General features: G+C 45.5%; 1 protein-coding gene across 1 annotated transcript in view; it reads left to right on the top strand.

The window, feature by feature from the left end:
* LOC126473396 (probable isocitrate dehydrogenase [NAD] subunit beta, mitochondrial) overlaps nucleotides 1–18449 on the top strand; it is a 69934-nt gene extending 51485 nt beyond the window's left edge. The window contains exons 8-9 of the mRNA XM_050100405.1: nucleotides 18000–18155; nucleotides 18239–18449. Of these exons, the coding sequence (XP_049956362.1) occupies nucleotides 18000–18155; nucleotides 18239–18313 (231 nt within the window). The 3' untranslated portion in view covers nucleotides 18314–18449. The remainder of the gene's footprint in view (nucleotides 1–17999; nucleotides 18156–18238) is intronic.
* The last annotated feature ends 480 nt before the right edge of the window (nucleotides 18450–18929 follow it).

The raw sequence follows: 18929 nt of genomic DNA, 5'->3' as shown, positions 1-18929 counted from the left end.
TTATTGAGAGAATCACTGTTGGTGACAGAACACAGCCCATTGAATTTGTTGTTTTTGCAGAATGTAGTCATCCTGTTATTCCTGGCTGGGACTTCCTGCACACATCATAAGCAGTCAAGACAGTGGAAGACCACACCTCCAGATTGACAATGTTGTTCGAATAAATACACATAGCAAGATTGATCTGGATGGTTGTTTGACATTGTCATCTTGCCATCTACAATGAGAGGAGTTCCAGTCATCAGTCTAAATGTTCAGTTAAATTATGAAGCTTTTGTCAGCTGCGAGAAGATATACAGGGTCACAGAAGAACTCTGCATGCTAGTCACAGTCGTAAGCATTGTAGGTGGTCTAGGACAACTTTAGATCACTAATTGTCAAGAGCAACCACAATGCATCCCTAAAGGTGTGTGTGTGTAAGGGCAGCAGAACTAATCCAGGAAGGGCAGCTTATTCCATGACTGAAGAATCTGGCTCTGCTACTACTGCACTGCAGTTAACACAATTGAAGAACTTAACTGTTGAACTGTCAATAGGATTTGTCCTGACCAAGTAACAATGTCAGTGAAGTTTAGCCATTATGTGCCAATTTTCAGACACTTTCAAATCCAGAGAGGAGAAACAACTTATAAGGTGTTGCAGGCTGAACGAAGGGTAATCCGAGAGGGAGTGGAGAAGATGCTGCAAGATAACATCATTAAACCTTCAGAGTGTCTTTGGTCCTCATGAAAGAGGAGGATGGTCCATGGCATTTGTGTGTAAACTACCAACTACTGAACAAAACCATGAAAAAATATGTCTGCTGACTGCTACCCATTGATGACACTCTAAACTGCTTGAGACGAGCTAAATAATTCTCAACTATACACATGCAGAGAGGCTACTGGCAAATCTCCACAGCTTCTGTTGGCCTGAGTTTAAAGGTCATACCATGTGAACTATTAATGCTCCATCCCCTTAGAGTGTATGATGGACAATCTGCTTCAACAACTTCAGTGGATGATATGTCTTCGCTATCTAAATGATGTTTTTCAATGACATTTGAAGAACATGTAAACTGCGTGACACCATGTTGAAGTGTGTTCAAACTGCAAGCATGCCTGAATCTGAAAAAAAGTCTCTTCACCACCAAAGAAATAAGTCTGGAGTCTGTCCTGATCCAGAGAAAATAGACCCAGAGCAAATAAGAGCAGTCACGTATTCTCAGACCCGTCAGCACATTCATGATGTAAGAAGGTTTTTTTTCAGCATGTGCTTATACTACCAACAACTCATAAAGGACTAGAAGTACCAGGGCACATCCCTTTCAAGAACTGCTGCAGATGCCAAATTGTCCTGAAAGAAGAGCAGGAAGATCTTTCCTTGTCCTTAAAGAGGTGCCAACATCATCTTAAAGCCTAGTATAATATAATGAAGATGCTTAGTCAATACTTCACAGTGATGCAAGTGGGTGTGGGGTAGGCGCTCCTCAAGTACAAACCCAGGAAAATGCTGTGAAAGTGATGGCTTATACTTCCAAAGTACTCTCCAAGTCGAAGAGGAAGTACTCTATAACAAAGAAGAGTGCATTACAGTTGTTTCGGTCATCAAGTTCCAGCTGTATATGTGTGTGGCAAACCATTTGCTGTTATGACAGACCATCATTGTCTGTGTTGGCTGACTAGCCTGAAGGATCTGTTGGGACAATTGGTAAAAGTGTACAACACTTTCACATACTTCGTTATACATCACTAACTTGCTTGTCGTGACGCAAATCTAGTGTTACCCGCTGTGAGGATTTTGAGTTTTGACTGTATGTTTGTCTAATGGATGAAGGGTATCAGACAGTAATTTTGTATATATTGCAATTAATAGAAAAACTAAATAGGCTTTACTTTGAGGACAATGAAAGTAGAAAAATTCATACGAATGAAACAACAAATGATTGCCAGCCTAATTTGGCATATTAATTTGAAACATTATGTTTAAGAAAATTGAAGAAGAGTTGTTGTTGTGACTTTCATTAAAATTCCCTTTGAATAGCACAATGGATACACATGAATACAGTGTGATCTAAGTTGTGGGTTGCAGTAGTTACCATTAATCATAGAAAGCAAGATAGTGCCCCACTCTTATAATAACGGTTACAATCACTATCATTACATGATTCAGTACTGAGATGCTACTGGAAGAAACACTGAACTAGTCAGGATGAAAAGATTTCTGACTTAAGTGATATACACTTTTATATTGCCATTTATAGAAATGCACCAGATTTCTTTAGTAGCAAAAATATACTATTTATCTTTATAATATGAAAGGAATATGTTGGGGACCCATAAACTGATACTGGCTCACTAGGCAAACTCCATGATTATTTCAGAAGCAAAGTTCAGTTCAACCAAAATTTTACTCAACACTGAACTCTATTAACCTCAATCAATCATTCATGATTGCACTCAAGGCTAAATTATGTTTCAAGTAAGTTTAATTTGTGTGCCCTTTTCATCACCTGTGAAGCAGGTATTTTAGACAGTAACATTTACACCCTGTGGCACTGAATTTTTTGCACATTTAATTCACAGAAAGAAATCACTATTTTGTTAGAAACAGGATACTCAGTTTTCTGCACACTTACGATGGGATCCTGCATCATTTCACAATTAGGATAAAGTTAGGGTTCAAAACAGTGGTTTATAGCACTCTAATTATTACTGAAAACACTCACACAAATTACTGGTCCATGCTATAATACATATCTGTGTGTCTGAAGTTGGTGGAGCAGTGGCAAAATAGTGGTGGCAAGCGATTTGGCGGCTAACTGTACTCACGGCTCTAGATGTCAAATGCTCTGTACAGTTTCTTCTTGGTGACATTTTTATCTTATTAGAGCCATTCCTTATTCCCTCTTGGTGGAATTCTTCATATAGACCTGGCTTTGTTTTGATATATGCTATTGTTTAGTATGCTGTTTCCATCTCCTTTTCAGCAATTTTGGTCGCCTTGGGGTTTGACCTCCATTTCCAACGTTTCCCGTTCAGTGTGAGCCATTTGGGGATGAACACCCTACCTAGTTTCCATGGTGCAGGCTCCTCTCCCCTCGCTTTTCCCCTTGTGCCCTAGCCCTCTTCCTGCTACGTCACCAGCACGGTAGCCCAGTCTGCGTGGTCGGGCTGTTAAGTACCCACTTGGCTGAGCCCCTTGACAACACAGGGATCACACTGCTAGTACCTGAGCTGTTAACACCTCGTGTATGCCAAGGAATCGATGCTCATCACTTCGGGCATCAGAACTCCCGGCAATGATCGCTGTGCCAGACGGCCCTTGGTGCGGCTGGGTGGCGCCCACGGGGCGGGCCCCTGGTCAGAGTGGGTGGTACTAGGGTGGACGCCTTGCACATGATGCAACAAAAGCTTCAACATCCTGGCCATTTCCCCCAAGAGGTCCACAACTCTTTCGTGGATACATGCATGACGAGCACAGGACCCTGAGCTAGTGCAGCTCTCTCTCCTTTCCAGGCTGCATACCTTCCTTTTCCACATCCTTCCCTATCCCCCATCGTCCCTCCTCACCTTCTCTACCTATGGGAGTATGTTTCATGCCTACATCCAGAGAAGGTCACTTGAAACTGTAAAACAGTCTCTCCTCTTCGCGTTCTCTGCTGGCAAGTCTCTGTCCTCCCCTTCTCCTTCTCTTTTCCTTGCCTCTTCTCTTGACCCTCTTCTCCGCTGCAGCATTTGAGCCCTCTCTTCTTTCCTTTTCTTTGTTCCTCCCTTTCTCTTTCTTTCCTTCCTGTACGTGTCTGAAGGCCGACCCACGCGTAGCTGCTGATGGGGTAACGCATAATTCCCCACCCCGGGTAGACAGGTAGGACACATACGTACCCCACTGGTAACAGCCAGACCCAGGGAGGGGTGATGACCTGAGCTGGTGCCTTCCGAACGTGTCAATTGTTCCCTCCATCCGTTTCTCGGGAGGTGTGAACAATCACCTAAGGCGGGAGTGCCTTCAGAGAGGCCCCCACAAGGAAAGAGCGCACCATCGGAGACTTCTGCAATGGTTTCATCTACATCTACAATTTCTGCTCACAAGCGAAAGTTAAATGAGTCTCAGCCACTAACAATTCTTCCATCAGTGCAACAGTTCCTTGTTGTTTCTTGGTCTGACGAAGGTCAAGACTTCTCCACAGTCAACCCTTTCATTATTCAGAAAGGTGTCAACAGTCAGAGCCGTCCAGGCACAAAAATTGCTCCGAACTTCACTGCTACACACCTTCCCTGTCCGGGTGGAAGCACACCGCACTTTAAATTCAACACGCGTGGTGGTTTTATACACGCTCACTCATCATGATGGATTGTCCAACGAGGAAATTCAAAACTACCTGTCTGACCAGGGCATAACGACTGTTCATCAAGTCATGAAAAGGGTTGACAAGGACTTGGTTCCAACCCATACTATCTCCTTGACATTTGACATAGTTCAACTTCCATCGAACTTGAAAGCGGGCTATGAGATAATTTCAGTTCACCCTGACATCCCCAACCCTGTGTGTTGCTATCAGTGTCAGCGGTTTAACCATACCGGCCAGTCGTATTACAATCCGGCCAAATGCGTTACGTGTTGCAAGGATGCCCATGAGGGTGCTTGCCCACTTCCATCCCCTCGTTGCATCAACTGTATGGGTGACCACACTGCTTCCTCTAGAGATTGCCCCATTTTCAAAGATGAACAGCTTATTCAAGAAATCAGAGTGAAGGAAAAGGTGTCTACATTTGCTGCTCATAAGTTATTCGCCAGTCGAAAGCCCACTATGCCACCAGCAGGTAAACATAGCACTGTCCTTGCATCTCCTCGGCCTACTAAGGAGGCAGGCATGCAGACTTGTGATCTCACCTTTAGTGCCATGGTCATCAGATCGGCCAGCGCAAACATCGCCCATTCAGCCTCCCCACCATCACCTGCTCACTCTACGTTTCACCCTTCATCGGCTTCTGCAAAAATCACGAGCGCCAAAATCAGACACTTGGGCTTCCAAAAAAAAAAAAAAAAAAAAAAGCCTACTTGCAAAGATTTTTTTACATACCCCGACTTCACAAACATCGATTCCTCCCTCATCTCGACGTCCTCTTTCCAAGGAGGTCATAAGAAACACAGTTCCTCTCCTTCAGCGCCACCTGGCGGTAACCACCCTTGGCCGTCTTCAGCATCGCCAAGACGCACTGCTGGCGGCTGATCAACCGGCCGATCGCTGGTGGCAGGAGCTGCCCATGAACAACCTATGGATTAGGATCTTCTGCCTTTGGCTGAATCCCGTTCCATGCTGTCAGCCGCCGGCTCTCAGCAGTCGTTGAGTTGAGAGCAACCGTAGTAAGATTTTTCCCTTTTCTGTCCACCCATGTCCATTATACATCAGACTATCCGCATCATTAGAGCCAGTCAGCATGAATTGTCAATCCTCTTATGATCCTACTCGCTGGTCATCTTCTGTCTTCAGGAAACAAAACTGCGTGCCCACGACCGCTTTTTCCCTCATTTTCAGTCAGTCTGGTTTGACTTCCCCTCTGTTGAAGGTACTCCAGCACATGGAGGACTCATGATTCTTCTCCATGATATTGTCCATTATCACCCAATCCCCTTAAATAGTTCCTTCCAAGCTGTTGCTGTCCGTCTTTCCTCTTCTGGATACACCTTTTCTCCTTGTACCGTATACATTCCATTGTCCACACCGATGGCAAGAGCTGATCTCCTTCATCCTCTTGGTCAGCTCCCGCCCCCCATTTGCTGGTTGGGACTTCAATGCCCACCACCCGCTTTGGGGATCTCCGCGTCCTTGTCCGTGAGGCTCCCTATTGATTGCAGTCTTCCACCAAGCGGATCTTGTTTGCCTCAACACTGGGGAGCCTACATTTTTGTCTGCCTCCACGACGAATTTCTCTCATCTAGACCTTTCGGTCGGTACTGTTCAGCTAGCTCGGCACTTTGAGTGGTTCGCTCTTGCTGATACACACTTGAGTGACCATTTTCTATGTGTCCTTTGATTGTAGCCACAACTGCCATCTATGCGCCCGAGACGCTGGAAGTTTGACCAAGCCAATTGGACACTTTTTTTCGTCTCTCACATTCCTAGTGTCAATGATCAGATCACTCATGTTACAGAAGTTATTCTTAAAGCCGTGGAACGTTAAATACCTCGCACCTTCGATTTACCCCGGCACCCCCACTGTTCCTCGTTGGAATGAGACGAGCCGTGACACAATACATGAGCGGTGACGTGCTGACGCAATACGTGAGCGACAACATGCTCTTCGCGTTTTCCGCCACCATTCTACTTCGGCCACCTATATCTGCTATAAGCAGTTACGTGTGCGATGCCGTCGCGTCATCTGTGATAGCAAGAAAGCGAACTGGGATTTCTTTACTAGCTCTTTTAACACCTTCACTCCCTCCTCAGAAGTTTGGTGTCAAATTCAACGGTTATCTGGTGCGCCTAGTTTCTCCCCGATCTCTGGGCACACTGTTGCACATGATACCTTAGTGGACCCCATCGCAATTTCTAACTCATTGGGTCAACACTTTATTGAGTTTTCGAGCTCTTCAAATCACCTGCCAGCCTTTCTCCCAAAGAAACATGCAGCGGAAGTGCGACGTCTTGCTTTCTCCTCTCCAAATAGCGAAAGCTATAATTCAGTTTTCTTCATACGGGAACTCCAACACGCACTCTCTTCTTCTCGCTATTCTGCCCCAGGACCGGATGATATCCACATCAAAATGTTGCTGCATTTATCATACTATAGTCTGTGCTACCTCCTTCACCTTTATAATCGAATTTGGACCGATAGTACTTTTCCCAGAAGATGGCGGGAAGCTATCGTCATTCCTGTTTTGAAACCTGGTAAGGACAAACATCTCCCCTCTATCTATCGCCCCATTTCTCTCATGAGCGGTGTGTGTAAGGTTTTGGAGCGTGGTGAATTGCCATTCAGCCTGGTGGCTGGAGTGCCGAAGCCTTTTAACACCTGCCCAATGTGGTTTCAGAAAGCATTGTTCTGCAGTTGACCATCTTGTTACTCTCTCCACTTCTATCATGAACAATTTTTCCAGAAAACGCCAAATGGTAGCAATATTTTTTGATCTGGAGAGAGCATATGATACCTGTTGGACAGGCATCCTCTGCACACTGTTCTCTTGGGGCTTTCGTGGTCGGTTGCCCCTTTTTCTTCGCGAATTTATGGCAGAGCGCACATTTAAAGTGCGGGTGAACACTACCCTCTCCTGTACTTTCTCCCAAGGGCTCCGTGCTAAGCGTTGTACTTTTTGCCATCGCCATAAATCCAATTATGGATTGTCTCCTTCCCGATGTCTCAGGCTCCCTTTTTGTGGACGATTTTACAATCTACTACAGCTCTCAATGGACCAGCCTTCTTGAACGACTTCTTCAAGGATGTCTCGATCACCTCCACTCTTCCGCTTTTCTCCCAGTAAGACCATTTGTGTCAATTTTTGGCATCAAACTGAGTTTCTTCTGCCTTCCCTACATCTAGGCCCTGTAGACCTTCCGTTCGCAGACGTTGCTTAATTCCTGGATCTTATGTTTGACACAAAACTGTGCTGGTCCTCCCACATTTCCTATCTCTCGGCTCGCTGTCTGCGATCCATCAACACCCTCCATGTTCTGAGTGGTACCTCCTGGGGAGCGAACCGAGTGGTCCTTCTCTGCCTTCATCACACCTTAGTGCGCTCGAAATTGGACTATGAAAGCATAGTTTACTCCTCTACTCGGCCATCTATTCTTCAGCGACTCGACTCTGCCCACCACCGTGGATTGCATTTAGATTTAGCGTCTGGGGCTTTTTACACCAGCCCTGTGGAAAGCCTGTATCCCGAGACTGCTGACCCTCCATGGTCCAATCGGCGAGCTGTCCTCCAGAGTGATTATGCTAGCCATCTGTCTTCCATGCCTGCTAATCCGGTCCATGACGTTCTTTTCGACACCACCTTGGATTTAGGGTATGCAGGCCGCCCTTCCTCTCTACCACCACCGGGAGTCAGCTTCCGTCAACTGCTACGTTCTCTTTCTTTCCACTTTCCTAAAACTTTCGTGACAACTGGGGGTACGGCACCGCCTTGGCTCTGTCCCCGGACCTGCGTGCTCCGTGACCTTTGTTAACTTCCCAAGGATGGTACCCCTTCTCTCGTTTATCATCAGGCATTTGCTGCTCTATGCGCACAAGTGAAGGATGACACATTTATTTACACTGACAGCTCAAAAACATCATTTGGTGTTGGGAGTGCCTATATTATTGGCGACACCCCTAATCGATTTCGGCTTTGTGACCAGTGTTTGGCTTTTACTGCGGAGCTTTACGCTGTTCTCCAGGCTTTCCAATACATCCGTCACCGTCAGCGGATACAGTATGTTATATGCTTAAATTCTCTCAGCTCTCCCCTCACTCTCCAAGCTCTCTACCCTGTCCCCCAGATTCAGGAGTGCCTCCACTTGGGGGACGTCTCTGTGGCATTCCTCTCAATCCCTGGACACGTTGGTATCCATGGAAAAGAGGTGGCCGATATAGCGGCCAAGGCTGCAATCTCCCTTCTTCAGCCTGCTGTTCGCATGGTTCCCTTCGCCGATCTAAAGATTATTTTATGTCGTCGTGTTGCTCTTTTATGGCACGCACATTGGTCTACACTTCCCAAGACTTAATTGCGGGACGTGATAGCTCTTCCTGTGCTTGAACCTCTTCCTCCCGAACGCGTCGCCGGGAGGAGGTAATTTTAACTAGACTCCGGATACGGTACTGCCTTTTTAGCCATCGACATCTTTTAAGTGGCGATTCTTCTGCACTTAGTCCCCATTGCTCTCAACTGTGAACGGTAAGACACCTTGAGTGCCCCTATTTTACTCCGCTACACACTCATCTACAGCTGTCGCCTGATCTCTCTTCCATTTTAGCAGATGACACGCGCTCAGCCGATGGCATTCTCGAGTTTATTAGTGTCAGTGAGATGATGTCGGTCATTTGAAGCTCTTTTTGGGGAAAACAACACCCCCCCCTTCTATAGTGGTTTTCTAAGCTTTCCTTCAGTTTTCCCACTTTTCGAGTTTCGCTTCCATTGCTGCTGATATCCAATTTGGTTTATTTTTTTACCTTTCCCGAAGCCACAGACCGGGCGCTAACGACCATAGCAGTTTTGTGCCAAAAAAAAAAAAAAAAAAAAATGCTGGCCGTTCTATGACTGTCTCTAAGAGTAATAGAACACATAACACTCCTTCTGATCTTACGGCCTTCCTCTCCCTGATCACCCCTTGGGAAGAGGGTCAAGCTCACCGGTCTGGGCTTAACCCTTTCCCTCGGTACCTGGTTTCTACCAGGACAGATGGCGAGAGCAATACAGGTGCCTTTATCCTGGCCTTCGAGGGGGATCCCCTCCCGGTGAAGGTAAAGGTGATGTAAAACCTTACAGTCCACCACCGATGAGATGCTTTAAATTCTTACAATTTGGACTCATGTATTCCCGCTGCACCAATGACCCCCCTCTGCGGTGACTATGGGCGCCCCCTCCATGACGGGAGTGCCTGTGCTCCCCCGCCAGTACAAGACCTTAGATCGACTTACCTACACCGAGGCTTGTCGAAAGTATGACCAGCTCCATCGCGTGCCTATAACTTTTACTTTTGCTTCAGTTACATCCATTCCCCATGCTACCTCCTCCTCTGCCCAGCCCCGCCCCATTCGCCCTTTCCTCAATCTCCCACTCCCCCTCCACATCAGTACCCATAATACCCACCCCTTCGGGTGCTGCTACTCCTCCCCCACTGCAGAAGTGCTCCCCTTCTTTGGGAGCCACCGCTACTGGAGCTCCCTCCCAGTACTCCCCTTCCCAGCACTCCCCTGAAAGGCGATCTGCAGCTCCACATGGGCTGCACGCGTACTCCGCGGCTGGTGGGCGCAAAGATTGCCAGGCGTAATTCTGTGCCCAACCTCGCTGCAGTCTGCCCTTCACTCCCTTCGCAAGAGAAGAAGCAGAAACACAAGAACAAGGGCAAGATCCCTCCAGTACCCCCCTGATGTGCTGACTTTCCCTCCTCCAGCCAATGAACCAACAGTGTCTAACCCCTCGTATATGGACATTACCCCATCCTCATTGGTGAACGATGGCAACTCAGTGGCGTGACCAGCTTCGGTCCATTTGCTTCCCATTTGGACTCCAGCTTGAGAATCCTCCAGTGGAATTGTAATGGCTATTTGCGTCACCTCCCAGAATTTCAGCCCCTTCTTTCCTCCTACTCTGCTGCTTGCATTGCTCTCCAGGAGACCCATTTTGTCAATTCTTACTCACCCACCTTTCGTGGGTTCCACGCTTTCTGTCGGAACTAAATTGGCCCCTTGCAGGCTTCTGATGGTGTTTGCACCTTGGTCTGCAAGGACATTGTTAGTAAATGGGTTGCCCTCCATACCACTCTGGAAGCAGTTGCTGTCAGGGTCCATTTGGCCACTCTAACCACAATCTGTAGTCTCTGTATCCTGCCTGACAGGCCACCCGCATCCCTTGCCCTAACCACCCTTCTTCAACAACTCCCTTCTCCCTTCTTGCTTCTAGGGGACTTCAATGCCCACAACCCTCTTTGGGGTAGTCACACGACTACTGCCCTGGGCAGGACAGTTGAAGCTGTTCTGGCAGGGCTTGATCTCTGTCTCGTAAACATTGGTACTCCCACACACTTTAGTGTGCCACGCGGAACTTTCTCTGCCATTGACCTTTCCATTTGCGGTCCTGGCCTTTTTCCCTCCATTCAGTGGGTTTCCACGATGACTTATGTGGCAGTGATCATTACTCAATTGTTTTGACCTTCCTTCAGTATATCTCGCTCCATCACCCTCCCAGCTGGGCCTTCTCTAAAGCTGATTGAGATGCCTTCTCCTCTGCTACCATCTCCCTATGCTACCGCACAGTAGTATTGATCAGTCTACACAGACTTTGGCTGCCGCCATTGTTGCCACAGCTGTTTCAGCCATTCCTTCTTCCTCTGGTTCCCCCCGTCGGAAGACGGTCCCTTGGTGGACTCCAGAAATTGCTGTGGCCATAAAAGACCACCACCGTGTTCTTAAACGCTTCAAGTGGCACCATTCTACTGCTCTCCTTCTGGTCTTTAAACGATTTCGCGCCCGGGCCCATTACCAAATCAAATTTCAGAAACAGAGTTGCTGGGAATGATATGTGGCTGACATAGGACAGCACACTCCCTCTTCACAGGTTCGGATGAAACTCGGGCGAGTTTTTGGCCATCACCGTCCTACCGGTGTTGCAGGAATTTCTGTGCATGGTGTTGTCCTTACCTGTCCGAACTTTGTCACAGAGCATTTCGCTCAACACTTTGCCCAAGCCTCTGCATCGACTCAGTATCCATCCACGTTCCTCTTTAAAGAGCGCTCAGAATGACTGCCTTTGTCTTTCGTTTCTCGCTGCTTGGAGCCATATAATACCAAATTTTGCGAGTGGGAATCCGCCAGCGCCCTCACCCTCTGTCCCAACATGGCTCCTGGACCATATCAGATACATAACCAAATGCTCCAACACTTAGCGGTGTCTGGCCTCCGTCGTATACTGACCCTTCTCAACCCCCCTGTGGAGCGAGGGGGTATTTCCTACCAAATGGCAGGAAAGCATTGTTATTCCAGTGTTGAAGCCTGGGAAGCCACCTCTTCAGTTGGATAGCTACCATCCAATTAGCCTTATCAACACTCTCTGCGAGCTCCTTGAATGCCTGGTGAGTCGGCTGCTGGTTTGGATCCTTGAATCCCGCAACCATTTGTCATTGACTCAAGGTGGTTTTCACTGTGGCCGATTTACGGTGGATAACAGTCCACCTGGAGTCTGCTATCCGGTCGGCTTTTGCCCATTGACAACACCTCATTGCAGTTTTCTTTGACCTGCATAAAGCGTAAGACGCCACCACATCCTCACCACACTTCACAACTGGGGCCTTTGTGGCGCTCTGCCCAATTTTATCCGTAACTTTTTCTTGTCACTCTTTCTGTGTCCAAGTTGGTTCCTCTTACAGCACTTCCCATCGGCAAGAAAATGGGGTTCCACAGGGTTCCATGCTGAGCGTCCCTCTCTTTCTCGTCGCCACTAATGGACTGGTGGCAGCTGCTGGGCCGACAATGTTCTTCCCCCCCCCCCTCCCCCCCCCCCTTTGTATGCTGATGATTTTCTTATATACGTCGCTTCCTCCCATCATGGGCGCTACAGAACGCTGTCCACAGGGGGGCAATCTACCAGGCGCAGTCTTGGGCTCTCTCCCATAGCTTTCAATTTTTGGTGGCCAAGTAGTGTGTCGTGCGTTCCTGCTATAGCTGTACAGTATATCTCCATCCGGACTATTCCTTGATAGCTAATCCCTCAAGGTAGTGGACACCCATCGTTTTTTGGATCTGGTCTTTGATGCACTGTTGACATGGCTCCCTCATCTTTGCCAGCTGAAGAGCACGTGTTGGTTACATCTCAGTGTTCTTGGATGTCTGTGCAGTACCACCTGGGGTGCAGACCACTCTATTCTCCTGCGATTGCAAAAAGTGCTGGTCCAGTCTTGTTTAGACTACGGGCGCCCTGTCTATGGTTCTGCATCACCTTCGACATTGCAGATACTAGATCCCATCCACCATTGTGGGTTCCGACTTGTGACTGGTGCCTTCCGGACTAACCCTGTGATTAGCCTTCTCACGTGGGTTTACCATGGCTGTCCGCATTTGGTCACTCTTTTCTGAGCTCCACCACTTTTCTCCGCTGATGCACGTACCCCTCCGTGGTGCGTCTCTCGGCCACAGCTCTGTCTTGATCTCTCCATCAATTCAGAGGATTCTGTCCCTCCGGAGGTCAATCGCCACCAATTCTACTGTCTCCTCAGTTCATTCCAGTGTTCCGAAGTGATTTGTACTGATGGCTCCATGGTTGATGGTCACACTGCTTATGCTTACACCTATGTGAGACACACAGAACTTCGTTCCTTGCCAGATGGCTGTAGTGTTTTTGCTGCAGAATTGGTGGTCATCTTGCACGCACTGGACAATGTCCGTTTCTGCTCAGGACTGTCCTTCATTATCTGTAGTGAGCAGTTTGCATGCTATCATCCAGTGCTGTCCTCGCCACCCATTGGTCATAGCTATCCAGGACACCCTTTCTCTCCTTGATCAATGTGGATGCTCAGTGGTTTTCATCTGGACCCCAGGCCATGTTGGGATCCTTGGCAATGAACTTGTCGATTGACTGGGTAAATTGGCTACTAATGGGCCATGTCTTGCTAAAGGCATTTCGGAAATAGACATTCACTCGGCATTACATTGTCAGGTTTTGGGACTTTGAAATGCAGAATGGCACTCTCTTTCTTCGCCGAACAAGCTCAGGGCAATAAAGGATTCTACAGCTACGTGGCGGTCCTCCTTACAGCCTTTCGTAAAGCCTCTGTCGTCCTTTGCCGGTTTCACATCGGCCATACTTGGCTGACTGATGGTTATCTCCTCTATCGTGAGGACCCCCCTCTCTGTCGTTGTGGGTCAATGTTGACTGTGGTTCACCTCTTACTGGGCTTCCCGACTTAGCCGCCCAGCGGCGGACTTTTAGCTTTCCTGACTCGCTACCCCTGGCGTTAGCTGACAATGCCTCAGTAGCTGATCTAGTTTTACAATGTCTTCATGATGAGGGTTTTTATCACTTTATTTAAGGGTGGGACCTTCAACCTTATCGATGGGTAGAGGAGGCCATCTTGCTCTCCCCTTCACCCTGATTGGGCTGGCTTCGACTGGGCTTGGTGGTTCACCCCTACCCTGTGCCTTCCCACTCCTTTCTTTATGGGGTCTGTTTTATCTTGAGTGTCTATCTCATCTACATGTGGTTCATCCTTCATGCCTCTGTCATTAGTCACTTTCTTTCTCTCCTCTCTTCTTCTCCCTTCCTTCTCTGTCAATAATTTGTAATTTTATGGCCATTGTAGTTCCCTCTTATAGTGTGAGCTTTTATCTGTTTTAGTGATTCGAAGGTCAGAGAGACTGGTGACCGCGTGGTTTGGTCCCTTCTCCAATCCAAACAACCTTCGATGTCTACATCTACATACATACTCCGCAATACCATACGGTGCGTGGCGGAGGTACCTCGTACCACAACTAGCATATTCTCTCCCTGTTCCACTCCCAAACAGAACGAGGGAAAAATGACTGCCTATATGCCTCTGTGCGAGCCCTAATCTCTCTTATGTTATCTTTGTGGTCTTTCCGTGATATATAAGTTGGCAGCAGTAAAATTGTACCGCAGTCAGCCTCAAATGCTGGTTCTCTAAATTTCCCAGTAGCGATTCATGAAAAGAATGCCTCCTTTTTTCCAGAGACTCCCACCCAAGTTCCTGAAGCATTTCCGTAACATTCGCATGATGATCATACCGACCAGTAACAAATCTAGCAGCCCGCCTCTGAATTGCTTATATGGCTTCCCTCAATCTGACCTGATAGGGATCCCAAATGCTTGAGCAGTACTCAAGAATATGTCATATTAGTGTTTTATAAGCAGTCTCCTTTACAGATGAACCACATCATCCCAAAATTCTACCAATGAACTGAAGACGACTATCCGCCTTCCCCACAACTGCCATTACATGCTTGTCCCACTTCATATCACTCTGCAATGTTACACCCAAATATTTAATCGACATGACTGTCAAGCACTACACTACTAATGGAGTATTCTTTACACCAATCACAAATCCTGTCCAAGTCATCTTGTATCCTCCTACAGTCACTCAACGACGACACCTTCCCGTACACCACAGCATCATCAGCAAACAGCCGCACATTGCTATCCACCCTATCCAAAAGATCAATTATGTAGATAGAAAACAACAGCGGACCTACCACACTTCCCTGGGGCACTCCAGATGATACCCTCGCCTCCGATGAACACTCACCATCGAGGGCAACGTACTGGGTTCTATTACCTAAGAAGTCTTCGAGCCACTCACATATTTGGGAATCAATCCCATATGCTTGTACCTTAGTCAGGAGTTTGCAATGGGGCACCAAGTCAAACATTTTCCAGAAGTCAAGGAGTATGGCATCCGTCTGATACCCTTCATCCATGGTTCGCACGTGTACCGTACAATGGCTAGACACTGATTGCGTACTGTTCCCACCAAGGAGCAGCCCAGATCGACCACCAAAACCATCTTTTACATTTCACAATACATGTTCCCTAAGCATGAACCAACTTCCAATATACAAATTTTTCTTTGTGAACATACATATACTATAAAATTTCATTATTTTACACATCATTTAACTTTTTCCCTATATACATTGTGAACTTTAAATTTCCTGTCACACATCAATGACCTCAACTAACAAAGTACAAACACTTCATAATAACAGATACATAGTTACGTAGTCCAAATCTACTTCTAATCGATATAGGTGTTCCAAGTGGCTCTGAGGCTTCAGGAATTCAGCATCAGAATGGTATACGGAAGCAGACACAAACACAAGGACACTGACTACCTTTCAAGGAATCCATTCGAGAAATACAGCAGCGTACATGAAATCTCAGCTCACTGCATTAAATGACACTGCTGCTGAACAGAGAGAAGATCCAGCAATGCTGAGGAAATGACCAAAGGAGAATTCCAATAAATATACAGAACATTGTTTAGAAGAACACATGGATGGAAGTGATTGCTCAGTATCGCAGCTCATCTACAACCAGCTGCCGTGAAGTTATTTCATGGTGCTCGAACATGTGGCCACCTGGGACTCTGGCCAGGTTTATACTGGTCATTAGCCACTGTAAGGAATGCAAGCAATGGATTCATATGTCACATTTACCTCTGGGGTACCAATTCTGCCTACAGCAGCACCATTTCATTGAATTGTAATCGACTTCTTGGTCACATTTCTGAAGTTAACAAACAGAAATCAGTGGATAATGGTCCCAGCTAACTACTTCGCACTGTACTCTGTCACCAAAGTTGTGCTGACTTCCAAAGCTCTGGAAATTGCAATATTTCTTGTAGAGGACATCACTTTGAAGCACAGAGAACCTCGTAGGATGATCTCTGGTTGTAGGAAAGAATAGTGTGAGGTAATTTCATGTTGCAACATTACCTACAGGATAAAAATTGTATACCATCCACAGATGAATGGTCTCACAGAATGCTTTAATAAGATGTTGGCAGATATTCTCTCCATGTCAGTTGATTTCGAACGGAGAGATTGGGATTGCGTTCGTCGAAGTGAGCAGGAGGAGAAAGGAGGGAGGGATGGGAAAAGGTAGAAGACTGCTGCAAAGAAGGCAAACTTCTCGATATAATATTGGGTTGTTTTGAAAATCAGCCTTATGCAAGCACAATTTGTTTATTTTTGTATTTACCCAGACATGTTTCAACACGTGTCCTTCTGTGGGTCAGATTTGTAAAGTATAATATGAAATGTATAATAATTCAACTGTTGTAGGCCTAATAATTGCTATATGTGCAATTTGCTTTGCTTTGTTTCGTTTAGACGCTCACCTTAAAATTAAATCGCTAAATGAGCTGCATTATTATACACTTTTTTTTGTGCTCTTTTTCGTAATTTTTTTGACAGCATGTCGTCTGCAAACTAGCCATGAAGAAAATTAATGCATATTTATCAAGAACTGTTTCATGGGTAGAGGATATGTGCGTTTATGTACTTACGTATTTTCGTCCTGTTGCATGTCTGGTTGGTGTATCGATCAGTGTACCGTTCCTACACAGTTTGTGCTCATTAGTTGACTTCACATGCACTTAAACAAAATGTTGCAAAACATGATATGAGCAGACACTTCTGACACCATTCTCTGTGAGAGATGTTATGTTGTTTCTGCTGCTCAGTTGTTCATCATTGTTCTTGTGTTTGTAGAGAGCTGGAAAAAGGGTGGGGAGGGAACCGAGAAAACAAAAGGTTTTTCCTTTTTTAGGCTGTTTGAATGTTATGTTTTACGTGCGGAGGTGCCTTTGTATAGTTCATTGAGTGTTCCAAACAGTGTTTCGTTGCATAGTTTTGTGTTTTCATTCAGGGCTCTCTTTCCTTGTATTATTGCATGTGATGGTTCTCCTCTCTTGTGATTTTTTGATAGACTTGCTTCCTCTGAGGATCTTAAGATCAGTCTCCATGTTATTTGGGTGGTTGTTTTCTTGTATTAGATGATCTGAAAAAATGGAGTGTGTACTATCACTTCTTAGGGATCTAAGGTGAACTAAAAGTTAACTGATAGATTCCTGCTTTGGAGAATTTGTCTCCTGAGGTGTTCTAAGTGCTTAGATTTTTCTGTACGGTGTTATTTGTGCGGAATGATATTTGTAGCCCTTGTTTCTTCTGTATATTTTCCACCCTGTGGACGTTTTTGTTACTGTATGTTAGTATGTGCATGCTGTCCTCTTTGTAGGTTGTTTGTCTGTAGTTCGTGTTCTTGGTTATCTGTTGTGGCTGATGATTTGTTTGTGGTTTGTTCTCCTTTAATTGGTTGTTAAGTTTATCATTTGTGTGTTGTACCCATTATCTTTGGCAATTCGGTGTATCGTGTTTAGTTCCTGTGTGTAGTTGAGTTTGTCCAGTGGAGTTCTGTTGAGCCTATGTAGCATACTTGAGTTTTTGTGCTTAGGGTTGGTTGGAGTTGATGTACTTGTGGCTGTAGGTTTCCTGAAAATTCCAAACTTATGTTTGTTGTTGATTCTGTATATGGATGAACTGTGTAATTGTTTTATTCGGGTGTCTGTTTCATCAATCAAGCAAATGATGTCATCCACATATCGGTACCAGTATATAATCTTCTGTTTGTTTGGCTGTAGAAAGAAATGTAACTTACCTCATTAAAAATTATCTTTAGACTAAAGTTCATTAATATTGTTTTCCAACGTGATTGCCCTCAGGGTAGACCAGATATTGGATCCCAGTAACTGTGAATGTGTAAGTAAAGAACCAGAGATGTAATATTTGTTGTTATTTTGAATTTTCCAGGGTGCAAGGCACACTTTTTCTGAAGCAGTGGGCAAAAATGTTGCAAATCCCACAGCAATGTTGTTATGCGCGGCGAAGATGTTGAGTCATGTTAATCTTCATACATACAGTGAAATGATACGTAATGCAGTTAACCATGTACTCCAAGATGGCAAGGTATTACTGTAATAGTTTATTTAATTGATGTATTTAATTCTAATAAATGTGATATACTAACATTTCCTTGTTCCTAATTGCAGGTAAAAACAAAGGATATTGGTGGCCAGTCAACAACAAATGAATTCACTTATGCTGTGATTGCAAACTTAGGCTGAATAGTGCTGTATATAATTATTTATTTGAAATTGTACCTGTTACCTGCATGTAAATTAGGGGTCAAAGTTGTCTGTCCCCATGCTTTTGTAAATGTTAGTTTGTGATTAAAAACTGAAAATGTAAACTACAGTGGAACTCAGATTTTACATTTTTCGTGATTCTACACCATAAATTTGTAGCCTCCTGTGAAAAACCAATAAGATCAATGCTAAAAATTCCCCAATTTTACACTTCTTGCTATTGACATTTGATGGGAGTAAACAAGTAACACAAGTGGTGGCAGAGTTAAGGAAATATTTTAGGCTGTTTTGGAGAGGGGGAAATGCTGGCATAATCAACAATTGGTGTTGCCAACATTTAGCTTCACCATGCAATCAGGATAAAACTACTGCCAGGTAACAGAGAAACAGTTGACACACGCTGGTATGTGGTGAAGGAGCCCAGCCACCATCTTTTCTTGTGTCACTTAAACTCAGTCTCACCTTTTTCCATTTATTTCCTATGTAATGTATTCAGCAACAATATTAATGAAGACCAAGTCTCGAAGAATATGCTCGCTCGTAATAGAGGAAACGTAGTCCATTTCTAGCTAGTGAACTCACCCAATAGCCAGTG

Source organism: Schistocerca serialis, chromosome 4, assembly GCF_023864345.2.
Source record: "Schistocerca serialis cubense isolate TAMUIC-IGC-003099 chromosome 4, iqSchSeri2.2, whole genome shotgun sequence".
Taxonomy (NCBI): Eukaryota; Metazoa; Arthropoda; class Insecta; order Orthoptera; family Acrididae; genus Schistocerca; species Schistocerca serialis.
Note: the sequence above shows the minus strand (reverse complement) of the source record. Positions and strands in the feature narration are given on the sequence as shown.